Source organism: Corylus avellana, chromosome 10, assembly GCF_965113065.1.
Source record: "Corylus avellana chromosome 10, dhCorAvel1.hap1.2, whole genome shotgun sequence".
Lineage (NCBI taxonomy): Eukaryota > Viridiplantae > Streptophyta > Magnoliopsida > Fagales > Betulaceae > Corylus > Corylus avellana.
This window is the reverse complement of record NC_142499.1, coordinates 801,823-824,606: the sequence shown is the minus strand read 5'-3', so window position 1 is coordinate 824,606 and position 22,784 is coordinate 801,823. Positions and strand designations below refer to the sequence as shown.

The window sequence follows — 22,784 nt, the reverse complement described above, 5'->3', positions numbered from 1 at the left end:
TTGTGGCCGCTAAGACAATCTAAGACCCTACATTGGCCAATAAGATTATAAGACTGTCTAGTGATCCTGTATTATTTATCAAGGTCTTCTAACAACCCTACAAATAGACGGTAGGACTGTTTTAAAATTTAGCTCCCATCAAATTAATTATCAAAATTTACCTTTAACAACACTCTTCTTATAACTCAAAATTTAAATCATTGATCAACTATCAAATCAACATCCATAATCACCATCCTTTGATTTTTATTTTTTAACAAAAAATAATCCAAAAGCCACTAATTCAGGTCTGGTCAGGTTAAAATAGTATGATTGTGGCTTGATTGTAGCGTGAAAAATAACATTTATCTTTTGATTAATTTAGCCGAAAAGTAATGCTACTCTTCATATTCATTTATCAAACTCATTTTATACAGATTGATATGATATATTTTAAGCGATTTTTCTTGTTAACAACTTTAAAAAAAAATTATTTAAAACATGCCATATCAAAACATGGATGTAAAAAATAGCATTAATCTTAATTGAAATGTTATTAAATACAATGGATGATGTGTGTAGTATATGCTAACCATATCTTTCAAAATCCTACTATTTATAACCAGCACATTCATATAATTTTCCATAAAGTTTAAAATTATTATATTTTCAAGGGTAGAAAAAAAAAAGGTTTGACAATTAATTATGAGCAAAATTAAGGGAAATACAAAGTGTGGTTAAAACTCGCTACATGTGCGCGTATGGAAAGAGGGAATGTATAAAACATAATCATATTGTTTTGGCACGTCTCAGAGAAAATAAAACAAAAACAAAAAAATCACTCCTTGTCTTCGACGAGAAGGCCCAATGCGATCCAAACCCTTTGTACGGATGATCCACTGAGTTCCATGGACGATCCTCGCAAGCATCAGGTACTCTCTCTCTCTCTCTCTCTCTCTCCCTGAAATAATGATTATTTTATCAAAACCCATCATGATTAATTGCCTAACATGCTTGCTCCTTTGAGAAACTGTAGAAACAGAGTGGAAAGTAACAAAATTTGGATCGCATATCGAATTATTTGGGATTTAAATCATTTTGGGATCTTTGTTGGTGTTGATTAATAATGGGTGTTGATCAGGTATCATTAAGAGGAGCAAGCGCGAAGGAAATTACGAGGGATGCTCTTCTTGAGAAGGTAGCTCAGGAAAGAGAGCTCCGCAACTATGCTAGGCGAGCTAGTGCAGCTGCTCTCTTTATTCAGGTTCATTTCTATGTACCCTAATTATTCATTGTTTAGGAAGGAAGTTGAGTACTCCACAAGTCGCTGTCCCGTTAAAAGCGTGTAGAAAGTTGGTTATACGTCTACTGTTACGTTTATTTGATTGCCCCTTATCAAAACTTGTGTAGTATTGAATGTGCAAGTCCGTTATCTTTGAGGGGTCTGCAGAAAAATTGCAGCCACCACTGTAATGGATGGGTAACTTGTTTCTACGGATTCATGAAACCCCGCTTTAATTTTTTTATGATGTTGGTTTTGATTATTGTGTATCCCATGAATTGGACGTTCTCAAAGTTGGATTGTTCATAGAAAGTATGCAAAATGAAAATGGAACCATCAAAAGATTTTGTGGGGGCAACTAAAAGGACCCCGGATTCGGTCTTGAGGTCCCCATTTTTGGAAAATTTAGTATGTCAAATTTTAGCATATTCCCTTCATGTATCCCTCAGATATCAAGCGGATGTATAGTTGAAAAGAGAATCTGGTTTCTTGTATATGTAGAGAGTCTGGAGACGCTACAAGGTTGCGAAGATGGTTGCTTTGCAGCTTCAAGACGAATGGGAGACCTTGGTGAATCATAATGCTGGTGGGATTTCAGGAACATGGATTGCAAATGTTGTTTTGAGACCTTTTCTTTTCTTTACTGCATGTTTGTCAGTCTGGCATAAGAAGATCCAAATCAGAGATATAGCCTGTATGCAAAAATGCTTTAGAATTCTATTGGAAAGCTTGAACTCAACTGGTATGCCAATTTCTTGAATTTTCATATACTGGATTTATTGTCTATGTTTCAGATACTTTACTTCATTGATCTGCTTTATCTTTGATTTTGATGCGCCTGAATTCTTTAAGCACCTGCTTTATGTCCCTTGTTCCTTGTCATTTACTTTATTAGTTTCTTTTAATGTTTCGATTTGATATTGAATGAGGTACTAACTTTATGGTTCTATGGTCCAGATTCAAATAAGAACTTTTGCTCCCTGGCAACTGGCACCCCTGAAGAGAGAAGAATATGGTTTTTTCAAGCACGGAAGCTTATTTCTCTCTGCGTTTTTATTCTTGCAGAGTTTAATAAATCTCATGCAGGGGGTCGAGATATTGTCATTCTTACCTCCTTAGGGATGCGTCTTGTTGTTTTCCTTACTGATGTGAAAGGGTGGAAATGCATTACGGATGCTAATAGTCAGGATGCAGATATAGCAGTGAGGGATTTAGTGTGGTTTATGGGGAGTAGTAAAAGTAGAATTTACATGTCTATTAGAAGATACATTAATACATTGGATGTTTCTTTTTCTTCACAAATAAACAGCAGTGTCCAGACAGATGATAAATTTTTGATTGCTGCAAGTGCAATAACTTTAGCTTTACGCCCTTTTCGTGTGACAAACTTTGATGTAAGTGGCCCTGGCATGTTGGACGTGCGTAATGCTGCTGAGCAGTACTGTGTGTTTCTGCTTACAATTCCTTGGCTTGTTCAACGTCTGCCAGCTGTTCTTATACCCGCTCTAAAGCACAAGTGTATTTTGTCTCCATGCTTCCAAACTGTACTGGTAAGGCTTACTAGATCTGGACAAAAAATTCTCTATGATGATTACTATGTTATGTATTTCCTAAATTTCGTATACTATTTCTGCTACATGCATATTATTTAAGTCATTGCTGCCAAGTAATCTGTAGCCGAGTCAATGTTCATAGATGCATTACTGAGGTTACTTATAATCGTAGGAATTGAGTTAGCTTCTAGCACTCCTATCAAAATCGAAACTAGTTTAAAATGACATTTTTGGTTCCTTAAACAAGCTATTTGATAGTTTCGTTATCTAAGACAAGAAAGTTCCATAAAAGATGAGCTACCATTTGCAAGTGAAATTCTTAAACTCTTCCGTGAAAGAGGGGCCTTAAAAACTAGGTATTTAGTTGTCTTAAAAATTTGTTATTTTACTAGGTGATGTTTTATGATGAAACCATTGCCTTAACCTGAGGTTTTTGTTGGCTGCTTTATGTGTTACATTGATTTTTGGAAAATTCTTAGCCTACTGATGTCCAAGTGCTTCAATGCCTCATTTGGGTTGTTTAGTACATTAAGTAATTAAATGTGCATTCAGAAATATGTGCTTTGTATTAAGTTGCTTCTGTCAACATATTTCTTATAATTATGTTGCAGTACACGGTACCGGGGTTTACTCTGCAGTGGTGGGTTCGAAGGGCCCTGCCTTGGAGAGGTTCCCCGACATCAAAAAAAGAAAAATTATATTGCAGTAACATCAATTTTATAATTCGGGGTATAAGAGTTTATTCTTCAATTTCTCCTCAAGTGAATAAGATTCCCATTTTCTCTTTGATATATCTTCTTAGATTGTAATATGATTCAAACATGTGGGGACTGATAAATTATGGCAGGCAATGGCAGATCTTGAAAGAGAAAATTTTAACAGAGATGTCAGAGATGAATCTGTCAGAGATTCATTATTCTTCCGAGATCATTCCGTCAGTTGGTTGGGCTCTTGCAAACATTGTATGCCTAGTAACAGCGGTTGGGAATGATTCTGTGGATCTTGGCTCATTTAATCAAGGTTTAGACTGTGCATCATACGTCCATGTTGTTATCACTCTTGCAGAAAACTTACTGGGTTGGATTGAGAATGTAGGATGGGTGAGGAAGGAGAAGCAAGATGTCCAAAGTGATAGAAGTTTGTGTGAGACCGAGACAATGCATGGGTCCTTAAAGATGCCATACATAGATCTGCTAAGGCCTGTTTGTCAGCAGTGGCATCTCACAAATCTTTTGGCAATTATGGAAACAGATTCATATACTCATGGTGCTGAAACCACGCCACCAAACAATATAGAACGCTTGGGGAAGTTTGAACTGCTTGATATTGCATACTTCTACTCTTACATGCTTAGAATATTTTCAGTCTTGAATCCCACGCTTGGTTCATTGCCTGTTCTAAACATGCTATCTTTTACTCCCGGATTTCTTGTCAATCTATGGGGAGCATTGGAAGGTATCATTTTTCCTGGAAATGGTCATGTTGCTGAAAATAATCATCTTTGCATTAGTAAGAATTCAAAAAAAGAAAAAGATGGGGCTTTTGTGAAAAAGCAAAAAGGGGCCAATAAAGATGGTGTTAATAAGTGGGTCAATGTACTAAATAAAGTTACTGGTAAGTCACAAGCTGGCGTTGATTTGACTGATGGTCATCCTGGAACTAGCCAGGTTGATGAGGACTCTTGTGATGTGTGGGATATAGAACATGTAAGGTGTGGTCCACAAGGTATTTCAAAAGATATGACATGCCTACTTCACCTTTTCTGTTCCACCTACTCTCACCTGCTGATAATTCTCGACGACATCGAGTTCTACGAAAAACAGGTAAATGTTTTTTTTTTTTTTTTTTTTTGGTTGGATTTCTTGAAGTTTTGAGTGATACTAATTTTAGCATTTCATAACATGAGCTAGGTTCCATTCACGCTGGAGCAGCAACGAAGAATCGCATCAATGCTCAATACACTTGTGTATAACGGCCTGTCTCATAGTATTGGCCAGCAGAATAGACCCCTTATGGATTCTGCAATCAGATGCTTGCACTTAATGTATGAAAGGGATTGCAGGCACCAGTTTTGCCCCCGTGTTCTGTGGCTTTCACCTGCTCAAAAAAACCGGCCCCCAATTTCAGTAGCCGCCAGAACTCATGAAATTTTGTCAGCTAACCTACGAGCAGATGATGCTTTGACCATACCAAGTGTTGAATCTGTTATCACTACTACTCCACATGTGTTTCCTTTTGAAGAAAGGTAGGAACATAACTAGGACTCATAATTCTGCAGATTTGACAGCTATATTTCTGTATGTTTCTGGACCATCCTATTCATTTTCAACTCTTAGAAATTCATGCGGCCCTCAATATGTTCACATGAGGGTTGCTGCAGATTATGCATTTTTCCTGTTCTCTTCATTATTACATGCTCTTGGAGAAAAGATCCACTGAATCTTTAGTTTGCAGAGAAAAAGACCATCTGAATCTCTTGGAATCAGCCATTGTGTTGCTGGACATGGAGTCCCTAATGCATTCAACAAAAAATTACTACAACTCGAAATCCACCATTTGAAGGCATTTTTACAGTTGTACTTCATCTAATAACATCTTATTTTCGATGAGGTTTTGAATCCTAATGTTTCAATGCTTTTGACAAACCAGTTCTCTCTTTGGATGTCTTGAAAAGTATAATATCTAAACTTGAAATCCTGCTTTTGGACGCTTTGTAATTGGCTGGCAAAGCTAGTGGTGGACATTGCAACAAAGAATTTTCTGTTTGTGTGAGCATATGTGCAAGTGGCTTTTGTGTGTCTAGGTCTGTACACCTGGCGAGGTATCATCATCTTCTAATCTCAGATGGGTGGGTGTGAGCATGCATGACATGGATGTAGATACATGTGTGAGTGTTGGGGGTGCATGGGCATGGGTGGACTTATGGATGAGCATGCAAATGCGAGCATCCAAGCACATGAGTATGGATGTGGGCATGGGATTGGGGTTGCATGAGCATGGTGGGTGGGTTTACAGGTGTGCATGAGAGTACAAGCATGTGGGTGCATGTATATGTATCTACAAACGTGTGTACATGTTTTTATATATTCAGATTGAATCTGCTTCCAAGACTAAAGGGAGCAGGGAGCTTAAGAATTTAGAGTGCTCGATCAACTTTGATGCTAGGGGAGTTGTTTCTAGCCGGGGAAAAGGAAAGAGAGCTCTTTCTGTGTTGTAATGTAGCCCAGGGTTTTGGGTGTCTGTTGTTGGGCTTTTGGTGCTTCTTCTGTCGTTTGGGTTTTTGTGGGTGTTTTCTTTGTTTTTTGTTCTTTCTGTTTTGGTGTCCTTTGTATACTTCTTGTATGCTTATGGGCGCCTTGCACTTTTTTTAATGATATTTCTTTGCTTATATATATATATATATATATATTCAGATTGGCTAGCTACCCACTTTATCACCCATCTACCAAGCCTTAAAATCATGATTTCTTTTACAGGCAAATGACCTTTGAAACCTCAAGCACAAATCAAAAGAATATTAGTCTCTCTTTTTTTCTTTCTTTTTTCTTTTTCATAACAAAAGGTGTTACTTGACATGCTTTCCATCTTGGCAGAGTTGAAATGTTTAGAGAGTTCATCAAAATGGATAAAGCCTCCCGAAAAATGGCTGGTGAAGTTGCTGGACCTGGTTCACGATCGATTGAGATAGTAGTTCGTCGGGGTCGCATTGTTGAAGATGGATTTCAACAATTAAATTCCCTTGGGCCAAGGTTGAGGTCATCAATCCATGTATCATTTGTGAGTGAATGCGGCCTTCCAGAGGCTGGTCTGGACTATGGTGGATTATCTAAGGAGTTCTTAACTGATATATCAAAAGCAGCCTTTTCCCCTGAGTAAGTTATGACACGATGCATATATCATTGGCTTTGTTACATAGTTATCTGCTTTTCCCAAAGTTGCTTGAATGCTTACCTTTTCCTTTGTCCCAGGTATGGTCTGTTCTCCCAAACCTCAACTTCAGACAGACTTCTAATTCCTAATCCATCTGCAAGATATATAGAGAATGGTATCCAAATGATTGAGTTCCTTGGGAGAATTGTCGGTAAAGCTCTTTATGAAGGAATTTTACTAGATTACTCGTTTTCACATGTTTTTGTACAAAAGCTGTTGGGCCGATATAGCTTTCTTGATGAATTATCAACCCTTGATCCGGAGCTATACAGGAATCTCATGTATGTGAAGGTAAAATCCGTTTGACTATACTTACTATTTTATGTAAAAGTGTAAAATACTTTCATATGAGTGTTCTGTTCCTCTTTGTTGAATCCTTGCAGAAACATCGACAAATAATTGGTATAAGCATGCTACTCTAAAGAATTGGCACATGTTGGCTAAGGTGGAAATATACCACTGAGCCTTGTGCTTCATTTGCATTTTTAAAAAGGTGCAGGAAATGTATTCATAGGATAATGAAGCTGCTATGCTTTATGTTGCTAATTGCTAGGAACCTAGAATTAACAAGATTTGGAAAGATGTAACATGCTGAGGTAGATGGATAAGTAGCTAAGGCAATTGATATTGGAAGTGTTAAAGTTTTCAGGACAACCCATTGAGGAAGCATTTATTCATAGCTACATGACCAGTGATGGCATGGATCAGTTTATGTGTGTGTTCTTAGCTGTGCTAGAAGAGATGGAAGAAGCAAAGATTACATTGTAAATTAACTTTAACTTTGACAGGAAACATGGCGTTTTGCAGTTCAAATTACTGAGACAAGAATCATTTTGTTCTCCTTTATCTTCTTTTTATTTGAAGGATTCAACATGTTTACTTAATTTAGCTAGCTCCTTCCCTATCTATATGAACATTCTTTAAGCGTACATTACACCCAACTTTAGGACCAGGTGTTGTGAATTTATTATTATATAAAATTTTAGTTCTGATATGGTGAAAAAGAACGAGAGGAGGAAAAGAAATGAGTGGAGAAAGAATATAAAAGGACTGGAAAGGGCACTAAGAGTTCAATTACTAGAATAGATGATATAGAGAAGTAGAAGAGAGGTGAAAGGGAGATAAGACAAGTGACGGGAAGAGAAAATAGGTCAAAAGAGAGGAGAATTGGGAAATGCTGGAAAGGGTGGGGAGGGAGGGAAAAGGGGTGGGGCAATGCTCTTCCAATGTTCTTTTACAAGCCGCTTTTTCTACATGCTTTGAAACCAGTGTGTGAACATATTAGGTCTTGAATGTTCACTTTTAAAAGTGCCATGTCATCTACGTGGGTTGCACATCAAACTATTATGATTCTCTTGCATCATGACCTGAACCATTTGCAGTAAGGCATTATTGATTGCTTGGTCAAGCCCACTTTAAAGTAGGGGCAGTGTCTCATTTTCCAATTAGATGTTTTATTGTGAATTTCTTACATGTTTTAAGTTGTATACATGCATTTTCCAATTAGATGTTTTATGTGTTTTATTACTGCAGCATCATGATGGTGATGTCAAGGAACTCTCCCTAGATTTCACAGTTACCGAAGAATCATTTGGCAAACGGCATGTTATTGAGCTGAAACCTGGTGGCAAGGATGTGTCTGTGACAGATGAGAACAAGATGCAGTATGTTCATGAAATTGCAGATTATAAACTTAACCGCCAGGTCGGTAATAGTTACTGTATTATTAGATGGAAAAATATCTTCTTGAATATTAATTTTCCTTGTTTTAATGTTGATCTGCAGATATTTCCCTTTTCAAATGCATTCGATAGAGGGTTAACTGATCTTATATCACCATCTTGGTTGAAGTTATTTAATGCAAGTGAATTCAATCAGGTATTGTTCCTCTACATGTCCATTAAATACTAGAAGTTCATTTTATTGGTCAAATGCTGATCCTGCATATTACTTTGTGCAGTTGCTTTCAGGTGGAAACCACGATATAGACGTTGATGATTTAAAACATAACACACGATACACTGGTGGTTTCTCTGAGGGGAGCCGAACAGTTAAAATCTTTTGGGAGGTATGAATTCAGAGTGGAAGTTGAATGAGTTCGTTTTATTATATCCCAGTTTGAATTAGTATCCCAGCTCTCATATGATCTTTCACATACACCTAATCTTGGCTTTTCAATCCCCTCATTTCTGTGAGCAAATGGTCATTTTTAAGGAACACGACAAAATTAGGATCTTATATAGTTTTATTCCTTTTGCTCATTAGAGAAATTAAGGGACTCAACGGGTGTTAACAATTAGATTTTATCCTCCTTTGTTGGTTTCTAAGTGCTTATTTTCTCTCTCAATTGTTGATAGAATGAGAGAGAGAGAGGGAGTCAATGCATAGTAATTTCAATTTTTGTATTGGATGACTACTAGGAAGAGTTAGTGGGCTAGCTCTTAAGTGTTTAGAAGATGATGGAGGATGCATTTAAAGCATTATGATGAGATGAGGATGCAAAGTTGAATTTCAACTTCCACAAAGATGCTTATTTTGAGAAATGTTTTATAGTGGGGTCCACTTAAGAAATTTTTTTTTTCAAAGAAACAAATACTAATAAGCAACTAAAACATATATAAATGATTTTTTTTTTTTTTTTAAAAAAAAAAAAGAGTGGTCACCTTTGACTAGGATAGAGGTGACCACACAACCACTCGTCTCCTCTATTGAGGGTGGCACACGACCATTTTTATTATTTTTTAATTAAAGTAATAAATTAACTCCTACCCCTGCAAAAATTAAGTACACATTTTATCAAATTATTCTTATAAGAAGGTATTAAAAACCCCAAGGGTTGGCCTAGTGGTTGAGGCCTATGGTCTTAGGGAATATCACCCCATAGATCCCAAGTTCGATACTTGCTAGGTGCAAACTCCTCCTTGGGGCCACACCCTCTGGTGCAAAAGCCAGCGATTTACCCTGATCTGTATAGGAAAACTTCTGAGGGTGCGGTGCACGGGTCCAAGGTTTACTCTGCAGGGGTGGGTCCGAAGGGCTCTGCCTTGTCAAGGTTTCCCGTCATCAAAAAAAAAAAAAAAAGTTTTCTAAAAAGTGTTTTATGTTTTGAGTTGTTTGTTAATGGTATTGAGAAAAGTGTGTTTTTAGTTTTGAAAACATAAGTGTTTTCAGAGACATTACCATGCTTAGGTTATTCAGATTTTCTTGATAGAATTTAATTGTGGCAATTCTTACAAGAGAGTCAACTAGAGAGAGTGGTGGCGCGTGAGAGTGTATTCAGATTTCGGGCTGGCGGCATGGCGGGAGGAAGAAGATGGGCAGTAGAGGCGAAAGATTTTGAACTGGTGGTGAAGGCAGGGGCTTCGGGGGTAAGGATCTTCGAGAGGAGTAAAGGGAAGCAAAGGTCTATCTTCATCAAGAGTGATGAGTTAGAATGGTTAGAACGTAATATGGAGGTTCTGGTGGCGGTGGACAGTTCAGAAGTATTTTGGGATCAGTCTAGAGCGGGTTACCCACGTTTCATTGCGCAACGTCGCTCTAATAGGCACGGGTGTTTCCTGACGTTGGAGGAATTTGATGGGAGGCGGAGATGCGGTTCTGTCCTTATTCCAGAAGGGCGATTCGGGCAAGGTTGGAAACGTTTTATCTCGGAAGTGCGCATAGCAAGACTATCCCTTCGAGCTCCCAAGGAAGATAAGAGGACTCATGAAGAGAAGAAGCACGAGGGGAAAGATAGGAGGAGCTACGCTGAGGTTGTGGGGCTGCCAGAAGTTTCGGCGGAGGAGTGTTTTGGTCCATTTTCAGGGCCTGTGGCGCGAGTGCCTAGTTGGTTGCAGGAGTCCTCATCAGTGAGGGAGAAACAGGTTCCGGCGAAGACCCCAAGGGGCCAAGAGGTGGATGCTTCTCGACTGTCGGAGGGGAGGAGAAGTAGGGGAAAGGAAGTTCAAGAACCTTTGGTTCCGGCGAGTAGATTTCAAACGCGGGAGAAAGCGTCTGTGTCGCGTGATAGCACTGTGCATGTGCTGACGGGACGGGAGGTTGTTGAGTGTCAGAAGCAACACCATGCTTGTGTAAGTCTTGAGCTCCGGGAATGCAGAGAGACGTTATATCGGCTGAAAGGGGAAATTGATATTGGGATTCACAGGTTGGAAAGGGCTCTCCTAAGATTGGAAGGAAGTGGGCTTCAGCAGGTAGATGGGGTTGGTGTTCCAGCCCATTCTGCTGGAACAAGTGGCAAGCTGGAGGGGAAGAATGGGACTGACGACCACGATCCAAGGCCCGGGAGTGGCCTGGTTTCAGCTCAATCAGAGAAGGAGGGCAGAGCACCCAAAGGAAAAGAGAGGGCTGGCAGATATGGCTTTAGGCCCACGAGAGGACTAAAGGTAAAGAAAAAGATTATGGTGTATAAGCGTAAAGTTAGTATGGGATCCGGAATGGGCCAAGAGGGTCGGGGTTATATTGGGCCCAAGGGTGAGAGATCGTCTGGGTCTCAATCGTTGAGTATAAGGGGCGGGCTGGTGGATCAGACTTTGGGCTCGACCGGAGTTTATGGGGCGTCGTCATCGGGAGGAGACCTGAGCTTGGAGAAGAGATCGCCGGCAGATACGGTCATCCCCGCCGACGTTCCGGTAGCTCACGTGGAGGTACCGGGAGTCACCCCCACCGGAGAGATTGCGAGAGAAGGAACCGGAGGTACTCAGAGGAGGCCGGCGAACCTTCCGGTGGACACAGAATCGGCTGTTTCGACTCAGGAAGCGTTGGGGCATCTTTCACGGGTAACCCAGACCGCCGATCTAGAGCAGGTTACGCCGGAAAGTTTGTTTAGAGGTGAGGGGTTGCGATTGAAGGCAGGCCAAGTTAGTCAGAGTGGGCCGGCGAAGCTCCTGGTGGCCACAGAAGCGGCGGGTTCGACACAGGTAGAGACGGAGCAGGAGTCGCCGGATGCCCAGACTGCCGACCTCGAGCAGAATGCGCCGGGAGAGATGTCAAATGGTGTGGGGTCGCGTCTGAAGGCCAGCGTTGTTCTGGGAACGCCGATATTGGAGTCGACGGTTAGTGGGGAGGAAGATTCTAGTCGCCGGAGACAGTGTCGATCGCCGGAGATCTCGGTAATGGACTCTCCAGGGACTAAGGTTAGGGATCTGTTGCCCTGGTCGCACAGTGTGGGGTTTATGGGAGGGATACAGGCTCGTGGAGGACTGGGTTCTTCTCAGATTATAGAAGATTGTGCTGGGGATAGTGGGCATGATACTCCGCTTAATGGGGATCATCTGAATATGGTAGCTGGGTGCTCAGAAGGTGGTGATTTGTGTGAATATGTCCAACCGGTGGGAAAGGGCAGCAGGGGGGTTGAGACCCGAGAGGTAATTCCGGTTCCTTTTGATGTTAATGGGCCTTATCCTCTGAACACGTATGGACCTACGGCTGGGGAGTCGGGCTATTCGGATTGGGTCATTCAATGTGCTAATGAGATTTATCCGATTGTGGGGATTTCGTATACGGGCCACAAGCTGCAATTGCTAGCGCTTTTGACTTTTTTGGAAGAGGAACGGAGGAATAGTGCGATGATAATAAATCCGAGTAGTGACACGAAAGGCAAAAGGGAGGTTAGGAATTTGGAGTGCTCGGTAAATTATGACACTAGGAGTGCTTGCTCTAGCCGGGGCAATAGAAAGGGGAGGGGGCATAGAGTGGTCTCATGAAGCTAAATATTCTTTCTTGGAATGTGAGGGGGTTGAACAAGAAGGACAAACGGTTGAGGGTGAGTAATTTGCTCAGAGATTGGAAGGCTGACATTGTTTGTTTGCAGGAAACCAAGATTCGGAGTATGTCCCGCAATATAGTGCGTAGCTTATGGGGGAGGAGTCATGTGGAGTGGTGTTGCTTGGATTCTAGCGGGGCTTCGGGTGGTATTTTGATAATGTGGGATAACAGGGTGGTGGAGAAGGTTGACGTCTGTGTGGGGACCTACACCCTGGCGGTGTCTTTTAGGAATATTGGGGATCGTTCTGTATGGGCTTTTGCTGGAGTCTATGGTCCGAATCTCTGCAGGGATAGAAGGCTTCTCTGGGAGGAATTAGCGGGTGTGATTAGCTGGTGGGATATGCCATGGTGTATTGGGGGCGATTTTAACGTTACTCGGTTCGCCAGCGAAAGATCAGGTGAGGTACATCTGGATTCGGCTATGATGGACTTTTCAGACTTCATTTTTGAACAAGGGTTGATGGATCTTCCTCTAATTGGAGGCTCGTTTACTTGGTCAATTTCCAATGATCCCCCTCTGTGGTCAAGGATTGATCGGTTTTTGATTTCCCCGGAGTTGGAGGCCCGTTTCCCAGGGGTTAGGCAGAAGAGGCTTTCTCGTCTATGCTCGGATCACTTCCCAATCATTCTTGAGTTGGGAGAGGTGTCATGGGGGAAGAGGCCGTTCAAATTTGAAAATATGTGGCTTAAAGCAGATGGTTTTGTGGCCCTAGTGAAACAATGGTGGGACTCCTATGTCTTCCAAGGTACGCCGAGTTTTGTTCTTGCTTGTAAGCTTAAGGCCTTGAAGGCGAACTTGAAGACATGGAATGAGGAGGTGTTCGGCAACATTGAAAGGAATAAGAGAAAGCTGCTTGAAGAGCTTCGGGTGTTGGATGTGAACGAAGAAACTAGGGCGTTGGATGCGGGGGAGGTTGTAAGGAAGGCGGAAGTGGTGCGAGAATTAGAGAATTGCACCCTTATGGAGGAGGTGAGTTGGAGACAGAAGTCCAGGGTGATGTGGTTGAAAGAAGGAGACAAGTGTACAAAATTCTTTCACTCCATAGCCAACTCTAATAGAAGACAGAACACTTTGGATACCCTTATGATTGGGGATAATATTTCGTCCGATCCCTCAGAGATTAGTGAGCACATTGTTGAGTTCTATCAGAAACTCTTTTCGGAGCAAAGTCGATGGAGGCCTGTGGTGGATGGCATCGCCTTTGATTCTATTTCGGAGGTGGAGGCTAGTTGGTTGGAGAGAGAGTTCGAAGAGGAGGAGGTTCGAAAGGTTGTATTTAAAATGAATGGTAATAAGGCGTCGGGCCCCGATGGGTTTTCTATGGCTTTCTTCCAAGCTTGTTGGGAAGTAGTGAGGGAGGACGTTATGAAGGTTTTTAACGCATTTCATGCAGGAGGGCTGTTTGAGAAAAGTCTCAATGCTTCTTTCATCTCGCTTATTCCGAAGGTTCCCGGCGCCATTAATCTCAAAGACTTTAGGCCTATTAGCCTTGTGGGAAGCATCTACAAAATCATAGCTAAGGTTCTAGCAAATAGGTTGAAGGTAGTCTTGGATAAGATTATTTCTCAATCCCAAAGTGCTTTTATCAAAGGTAGGCAGATTCTAGATCCTATCTTGATTTCTAATGAATGTCTTGATAGTCGGCTGAGATCTGGGGAGCCGGGGGTGATCTGCAAAATGGATTTGGAAAAAGCTTATGACCATGTGAATTGGGACTTCTTGATATACATGCTTAAGAGATGTGGTTTTGGTGGGATTTGGTGCTCTTGGATAGAACATTGCATCTCCTCGGTGAAGTTCTCGATTTTGATTAATGGGTCTCCTAATGGCTTCTTCAGCAGTTCCAGGGGCTTGAGACAAGGGGATCCTCTGTCTCCGTTGCTGTTTGTTTTGGTGATGGAAGCTTTAAGTAGGTAACTTTACGCTCTCCCACCTTTTGTTTGCGGATGATACCTTGATTTTTTGCAAGGCATTGCCCACCCAGCTTCGTTATTTGCGAAGTGTTTTCTTGCTCTTTGAAGCTGCCTCCGGGTTGAAGGTTAATTTGGCCAAGTCGGAGTTAATTCCAGTGGGGATTGTGGAGCAAGTGGATAGGTTAGCCGGTATTCTAGGGTGTGGGGTTGCTTCTTTGCCGGTAAAGTACCTTGGTTTGCCGTTGGGGGTCTCGTGTAAGGCTAAGCATCTTTGGGATGGAGTTATCGAGAAGATAGAACGTCGGTTGGCAGGTTGGAAAAGGTTGTACTTGTCGAAGGGCGGAAGAGTCACGCTGATCAAGAGCACTCTCGCCAATTTGCCTACATACTTTTTGTCTCTATTCCCCATTCCAGTGAGCGTTGCAAAGCGGATTGAGAAGCTGCAGCGGGATTTCCTTTGGGGGGGTTTAAACGATGAGTTCAAGTACCATATGGTAAAGTGGTCGAAGATTTGTACCCCGATTAAGGAGGGAGGCTTGGGCATCAGGAACATCTTGTTGTTCAATCGCGCCCTATTAGGGAAATGGTTGTGGCGCTATGGAGTGGAGCGAGATTCTTGGTGGAGGACTGTGGTGGAGGTGAAGTATGGTAGTATTTGGGGAGGTTGGTGCTCTTTGGAGCCGGGTGGATCTTTTGGGGTGGGATTATGGAAGAACATTTGGAAAGGGTGGGATACATTCAAAAGGTTTTTTCGGTTTGAGGTGGGGGTTGGGACTAGGGTCAGATTCTGGCACGACTTGTGGTGTGGTAATACAGCTCTCAAGATAGCTTTTCCAGGCTTATTCAGTATTGCTTGCGCCAAGGACGCCTCAGTTGCGGATCACTTGGAAGTGCTGGGTGGGTCCATTCAGTGGAACGTTTGTTTTGCTAGAGAGGCTCACGATTGGGAGGTGGATGTTTTGGCCTCTTTCTTCCAGGTGTTACATTCTACTAGAGTGAGCCGAGGGTGTGAAGATAGGTTGTGGTGGAACTCTTCCAAAAGAGGCTGCTTTAAGGTCAAGCTCCTTTACACCTCATTGACATGCACCGAAGGGAGGGGCTTTCCTTGGAAGAGTGTGTGGCGAACACAAGCGCCGCCACGAGCAAGTTTCTTTGTTTGGTCGGCGGCTTTGGGCAAAATTCTGACCCTAGATAACCTCAGGAAGCGACAAGTGATTGTAACAAATAGATGCTATATGTGCAAAAGGAGTGAGGAGACGGTGGATCATCTCCTCCTTCATTGCGAGGTTGCCTATGCCCTATGGTGTACTTTTTTTGGGCGGTTTGGGTTATCTTGGGTGATGCCAAGACGGGTTTTGGATTTACTAGCCTGTTGGTGGTCCTCGGGGAGGAGGGGGAGTGCCGCGGTTTGGAAGATGGTGCCCACTTGCTTTTTTTGGTGTCTATGGAAAGAAAGGAATAGTAGGTGTTTCGAGGATGTTGAGGGGACCTTGGAGGACATCTTAGCCTCTTGTTTTCATACTTTGTATCTTTGGACGGTGGCGCATGTCTTTCCATTGTCGATGACTTTTGATGATTTTCTTTTTTGCTTTTCTTCTCGTTAGGAGTTTCCGTTGTATACTCCCAGTGTACTTTGGGGCGCCTATACGCTTTTAATAAAACTTCTTATTACTTATCAAAAAAAAAAGAATTTAATTGTGGCAATTCTGGTTATTCATGAACATATAGATTAAGTTTATTTGCATTTAGGCTCTGTTTGGCAAAGGCCATGGGCCTAGATACTGTTCATTATTGACCAGTTGACCATGCATCAGATTTTTCATCCTTAAAATTTGTCACTTTTTTACCATATTGCCCCCTTAGTTATTAAATTTTTTCTACAGAAAATCCCATACTATCAGCCCAGTCCATTTGGACGACACTCATCACCCTCCCCAAGACATTCACCCACCCATCCCTTCCTTCTCTTCCATCACAAACAAGATCACAGACACTGACGCGGCCGCCACCATCGCCACCGCCGATAACTGCTCAAGCAGTAGGAAATGCAAGGGCAAAGGAGGCCCCGACAACAGCAAGTTTAGGTACGGTGGAGTCTGGCAGCGGAGTTGGGGCAAATGGGTAGCCGAGATCCGAGAGCCACGCAAGCGTACACGCAAGTGGCTCGGCACTTTCACCACCGCCGAGGACGCCGCTCGCGCCTATGACCGCGCCGCCATCATCCTCTACGGCTCAAGGGCTCAGCTCAATCTCCAGCCCTATGCGGTTCCTCGTCCCACTCCTGCTCCTCCACTCGTGGCACCTCCTCCTCGTCTTCAACTCAAACCCTCCGCCCTCTTCTCCCTCGCCCCTCTGGGTTTCTTTTGCGTACTTATATTTTTGACAGAGAGAGAGGATGCAAGTTTGGGGGTGGGGGGTGAGAAGGGCTCACAAAAGTAGATTTGGGTCAGTTTGCTGAGGAAAGAAAATGAGCTAGGGAGCTGGAGAGAAATCAAAGCGCTAGAATTTGTCAGAAAAAAAAAAGTAAAGGCTATTAGGGTAATTGTACATCAGGTTTATGAGGGTTATTTTATTAAAATGCACTTATACCGATAATCTACAGTATATAGGCTGGCTGAACACTTTTGCCAAACACCACCTTATTATTTTAGCAGTCTTATGTCTTTCTCGCTCAACAGTTTGATTACAAATTGATCTTTCAGGGCAGATGATGATTTTGCTCCTAGTTGGAATAACTTAATTGGATTACATATATCACCATTTCTGAAAATTTGGCTAGTTAAGAAACCATAAGAATTCTAGACTTTTCATGGAAAAGACTCTCTACTCTCTAGCTCTAAAATCAATTCTCTCCCTGCAAGAATGTGGTGAAGGGTTAGGTCATGTCTTAAAGTCCCACCAGGTACATAGATAACTTGCCAATAAACAAAAAAGAAGAGATGTCGTTTCTTTATCGGCCCCCTAGGAAGACAGTTACAAATCTGAATGTTCAGTAAAATAGCAAAGGAGCTTGTGTGACTTGCATTTTTGATTTTTAAGAAAAAAGCCCTGGCCTTGGATCTGTTCTAAGTTTTTGATTTTTTTTCCTGGAGTATCCAATATAGCTTATGCACACCAACTAACATATATATTAATCCTCTTTGTTTTGATAGTGTAAATTTAATTGCAAATGCCAAATTTATCTTTTGCCTGTATTTCAAAACTTGAGCATTCTTTTTTCTGTAGAACTTGTAATAATGCGTAACTAGTTCTTGTCTGCATGTTTTCATGTTATGTTCCAATTATAGGATTTCAGATAGTTTTCTTTTTGAAATCCAGATTTGCTCATATCTTGCTCTCGCCTTCTCTCTAAATTTCTGGTTTCTACATCACCTCCATGCTGATTCTCGTGTTCTGTTATCCCCAGTCATTTGAATTCCTTCACCCTGTGTCAAATTTGACCCTTTTTTGTATACTTGTCTTAAGGATTTCTACCTTGATTGAGGATTTCTACAATCTTTTGTGTTTCCCTTGAGGTTCTCCTGATTATTGTGTCTCAGGTTATTAGAGAATTTGAACCAAAGGAACGCTGTTTGCTTCTTAAATTTGTGACTAGTTGTTCTCGAGCTCCACTACTTGGGTTCAAACACTTGCAGCCAACATTTACTATCCATAAGGTATGCTATCGATCTTACATCTTGTGCATATAATTTATAAATTTCTTTTCTAGATAAATAGTTCATCCTATTCTTTTTTGGTATCTGCAACGGATATGAGTAATGCTACACACACTTCCACTCTCTACTCCCATTTTCCCACTCTCTTAGCTGGCTTTTAATAGAGTATTGATCTTGCTTTATTGAATTACTTTTAAAAAAAAAAGTATTGTTCTTGCTTCATCATGAAGGCTTCAACAATAGATTGCATATGACAGCAAGTGTAATCCAAAAGTTGTCTATAGATTTAAACCTCAATCATAATCTGACTGGAAGGAATAAAAAGCTTTGTCATACAGCATAATAAATCCATCTGTAATTTCCCTATTTTAAATCTAACTACCAGACAGAAACAACCGTAGCAAACAAGGGGTGGGTTCGATTCTGATCCCAATTTTTTGTAGAATGGAGAACTGGCATATTTTGTATGGCGAAATTAACTGTAGTTTTGAATGGGGTACCTACCCAACAGCTGTCCTCCAGTTATTTTGACTGTAAATCACCTACCCACAGGTTTGAAGACTTTGAGTTGTTGATCAATGTTCTGTCCAGCTGCCTTTGTAGACAGCTATTATGGTTTAGGAAAACTGTTGGTTTTACAACGATCAACTACTTTTTGTTTCCCTTGCATTTCCTTTTTAACCACCCCCCCCTGCGTCCCCTTTTCCCGCTAAATAAATAACTAAAAGAGAACCCTTAGTGGAGACTAAGAAAGAACAATTAAAAGAATGAGGAAGGAAAACCATCTTGATCTAACTGATAAACAACTGAGTATGGTATATGATCTCATATAGGTTGCATGCGATGTCCCTCTTTGGGCAACAATTGGAGGCCAGGATGTGGACCGGCTTCCATCAGCTTCGACCTGCTACAATACTCTCAAGGTAAATATTATTAAGGCCAAAGCTGCACAATTTAATTTGTTGACATACATTTCAAAGCACTAAACCAACAACACAAATTTTTTGGCCTTCACTTATATCTCTTGTCCAGCCTCTACATCATGTACATGATTTCTTTCTTTCTTTGATGCTTACAGCTTCCAACATACAAACGTTCAAGCACTTTAAGAGCAAAACTTCTCTACGCAATCAGTTCAAATGCAGGATTTGAACTTTCTTAGGGATCTACTTCCGGTGATCTTTATTTGCTTCTAGTTATTTAATGAAACTAACTGGATTTGATTGCCATTGATCTTTATTTATGGAATAGTGTAATCTTTTTTCATTAATGTGGAGGAATTATGTTATAAATGCTAATAATAAAAATTTCATTCAACTTTGTGCATATTTCTGTATTTTTGGAGTGCTTATATGCCACAGCTTGCATTAAATAGATTCGGGGATTTCCATGGCATGTTTCTTTTGAACATACTAGCCTGTCTAAATGTTAGATGACATACTCAAAAATCCAACCATAGTCATCTTATTCATTTGAGGATTAACACATAAAATTTTCCACTCAAGGACAGAGCATCAAGTGAACCTTGCTGCATCTATGGCTTGAGGAGTTTTACATGCCTCACACCTCTAGGAAGCCAAACTCTCAAACTAAAACCACGAGAATACCTACATATTTCTCATAACAACTACATATAATGCATATAAGATGACAAGAGTTCAGTAGTAGTGGACTGTTCTAATCGCAATAGGAATAGCTTCAAGAGATGAGGGAGATTCCCTGTGAAAGTAGATCACCAGCCAAGACCTGATTAGCGGCTTCAGAGGGATGGAATCCATCCCAAAACACATATCCTGTAGCATTGTTGCATGTCCCTGGAGACTCGGCATTGCAAAGCAGGGAGGTTTCTAGTGTACCTGTTCCGCAGCAAGCTTTTCTTGACTCAAAAAACCCTGTGACCCAAGTCAAAAAATCAGTACTAGTTTTCTTTACAGAGGGAGAGAGAGTGAGTGAGTAACCAAGCAAGGCAATTTAAGAAATTGATATTTGAGAATTCTAAATCACATGAAATCTGCATAGAACTTAATGGACGTTAAAGAAACTTCTGTCTATTTCACAAGCGAGTGTAGATATTTTATGTGGCACATTAACTATCTACTTTTTTTCAGAGTTGATGTATTACCATTCTCAGCCGGCTTTGCGATCATATCTAACAGAGGCTGGTAAATATCAAAGACCACAAGTTTGAGACCAGGAAGTTTATTCTGCAAACTTTGAGATGTGCTGTTGAGCTTATTGTTGAACGAAATGGCGTCTTGGTTCAGTCTTGCAACGCACTCGTTGCTTCCATGGCCAAACAGTGTGATGGCTGCAGGCAAACACCCAGTTGGCGCTAGGCCTGTGACACCAATCCTCCTTGCTCCCAGTCCATGCAGATTCTGTCATAATACTGCTCATGTTCAAACCAAGAATTTGTGTTGTAGAAACTAAGAAGAATTGCTATTGGTTTCTCTTCCATGTCAAATTTATTTAAGCTTCTATGTAAATTCAAGATTTATCTTGTGGGATCAAGTTCTGTATTTTTTAAACTGATGTCTTGTATGATACAAGTTAAATCAAAAAAAAAAAAAAAAAGATTTTTTTTGTTCATTAGTACAGTGGCATCCATTTATATGGACCAAAATTAAGAAACATGAACCCCTGAAATTCACAGCCTCCAAAAACAACTTATGGAAAGTATATAACGTCATTGAAAGACGCGTGATACTGTAATTTACAAATTTTCCTTCAACATTTGTTCTCCTTCTGTTAGATTCTCTCTGAGAAGAAGGGTGGGGGTAGAGTGAATGGGGAGGTCAATATCAACTATATATCCAACCCAAAATCTACTACACCACCCATCACTGCCAAATGCCTTTGTTCCTTGCCCAATATGCTTGTATATTCAGCAAACAAGCAATATCAATAAAATATAGTATAGAGAGTGAGGGGACCTGAATGAAAGCAGAGTATGATCTTATGAGGATGTCTGAGAATTGAGCAGGCGAGTAGGCTCCGTTGAGGACGGGATTGACATAGTAGTTCTGAATGAAATCACTGTTCCCTGCACTCACGAGGTGGATTGCACCAGAGAATATGGTATTAGCTTTGTCTCTTCCCACCATATTCACAACTTTTGCTTGATACTCCTTGTAATAGTTCAACTGCTGTGTCAATGAAATTGCATGCTACAAAACCAAAAAAGAAACAAGTCATAAGTCTGCAGCAACACAGAGAGAGAGTTGTGATCTAAATGTTTACATATAACTCTGCTGTTCTGTCATAATAACCAGAAGCAGCTGAGGCAAAGTTGGCTCCAGTCAAGAGCTTCTTTCCTCTGGCTTCTTGGCTTAGGTACGCAGGTGGATATGAGGTGAACCCGAGGAACTCAGCTGGCATATCAAAAGTCAAGCAAGCAAACAAGTAAGTTCATCAGTGAAGAAGAAGAAGAAAAAGAAGAGAAGATATAAGCTCTTTAGAAATCTGACCAGTGAAATCTGTGGCAAGCTTTCCATTGCAGAATCTTCCGGTGGGTCTGTGAGTAACAAAGTCTCTGCCATAAGGAGGAAAATTCGCTTTCACCAGTGTATATAGGTTGTTATTGTTTCCAGTATCAACAACAGAGTCCCCAAATATGCATAATGCAGGGACAAGAGGATCCCCATGAACCACTGAGAAAACCAGTACAACAAGAACTGAACCCAAGAGACTACCTGAAAACCCCATTTCTTTCCCTTGTTCCAACAATGAGAGAAAGAAAAAGAAAACGAGAGAGAGAGAGAGAGAGAGTACATGAAGTAAAGAGGAGGCAGGTGGAGGAGAATTTAAGAAGGCGAATTCCTGTGAGTTTTGGTCAGAGTGACATTAACTGTCAGTTTCCAATAAAGCTGTTTATTTCCACTCAATGAGGCACGTTTGGCACCTCACAGAGCTTATGATTTTTGTCCTCTCTATATATTAGGTGTTTTTCATCAAAAGGGTCATTATTTTGTAATGGTTATCGAGTTTGTTAGGTGGTGACGAAGGATTTAAATGCCTTGAAGAAATCTTAAGCAAAAGGTGATCAGTTATTTCAGTAGCAGCAACCCACGTAATGCATAATAACACCACTAGTGGCGTGCCTTCTCCAAACTGCCTTTCCTTTCTCATGCAAATACATTATCAAATTAGCGTTAATCTTTCTTAAAATGTACAAAATGCCAATCAGCAATCTATATTAACCTGTCTCGTTGTGAATGTGTTGCGTGGCCAAAATAGAATGTTTGTTATGTGATACGGATCTGCTTTCGGCCTGGCAATGAGATGCGTTTTTTGAAATGCACGTTTTTTAAGGGCAACCCGCGATTTCTCCAAATACTTAATTGCATTTTTAAAAATTATATTTTTATTAACTACATTTTAAAATCATTACACCGCTAAACCATACATGCACTCGATCTTTCCATGAACTTGACTAACTAGCAGGCAAGAATCATTTATGACAAACCTAACCCTTTTCAGACAATCATTTACTGCAGCATTACCTCTTGTAGCAACCAACAATCTTTATGTAACTGCCATGGAGTAAATAGACCTTCTGGTGGATTGTATACGGTATTGGTGTCCTTCCAAGCCCTAATGCCCACAGCTTGCTAACCCAACCCTAACTGGACCAAATTGTCCGCCATTTTCCTTATTCCTCTTGCCCAATTGTTGCATTGTGTCAGTTGTTCCAGTCATATGTTTATA

At 41.0% G+C, this 22,784-nt stretch overlaps 2 protein-coding genes across 2 annotated transcripts; one reads left to right on the top strand and one right to left on the bottom strand.

Moving 5' to 3' along the window:
- The first annotated feature begins 809 nt into the window (after nt 1-809).
- On the top strand, nt 810-20,277 carry UPL7 (ubiquitin-protein ligase 7). Its single transcript, XM_059572250.2, has 15 exons — nt 810-911; nt 1,121-1,243; nt 1,763-2,003; nt 2,219-2,811; nt 3,672-4,637; nt 4,725-5,059; nt 6,408-6,686; nt 6,783-7,035; nt 8,278-8,448; nt 8,530-8,622; nt 8,705-8,812; nt 17,961-18,077; nt 18,911-19,000; nt 19,156-19,252; nt 20,186-20,277. The coding sequence occupies exons 1-14, from the start codon at nt 888-890 to the stop codon at nt 19,237-19,239; spliced, it is 3,477 nt and encodes a 1,158-aa protein (XP_059428233.2). The 5' UTR covers nt 810-887; the 3' UTR covers nt 19,240-19,252; nt 20,186-20,277.
- On the bottom strand, nt 19,522-21,858 carry LOC132162008 (GDSL esterase/lipase At5g03810). The gene is made up of 5 exons (XM_059572251.2): nt 21,545-21,858; nt 21,318-21,448; nt 21,011-21,244; nt 20,200-20,455; nt 19,522-19,969 (listed from the first exon to the last, which is right to left on the bottom strand). The coding sequence occupies exons 1-5, from the start codon at nt 21,780-21,782 to the stop codon at nt 19,776-19,778; spliced, it is 1,053 nt and encodes a 350-aa protein (XP_059428234.2). The 5' UTR covers nt 21,783-21,858; the 3' UTR covers nt 19,522-19,775.
- Between the last annotated feature and the right edge of the window lie 926 nt (nt 21,859-22,784).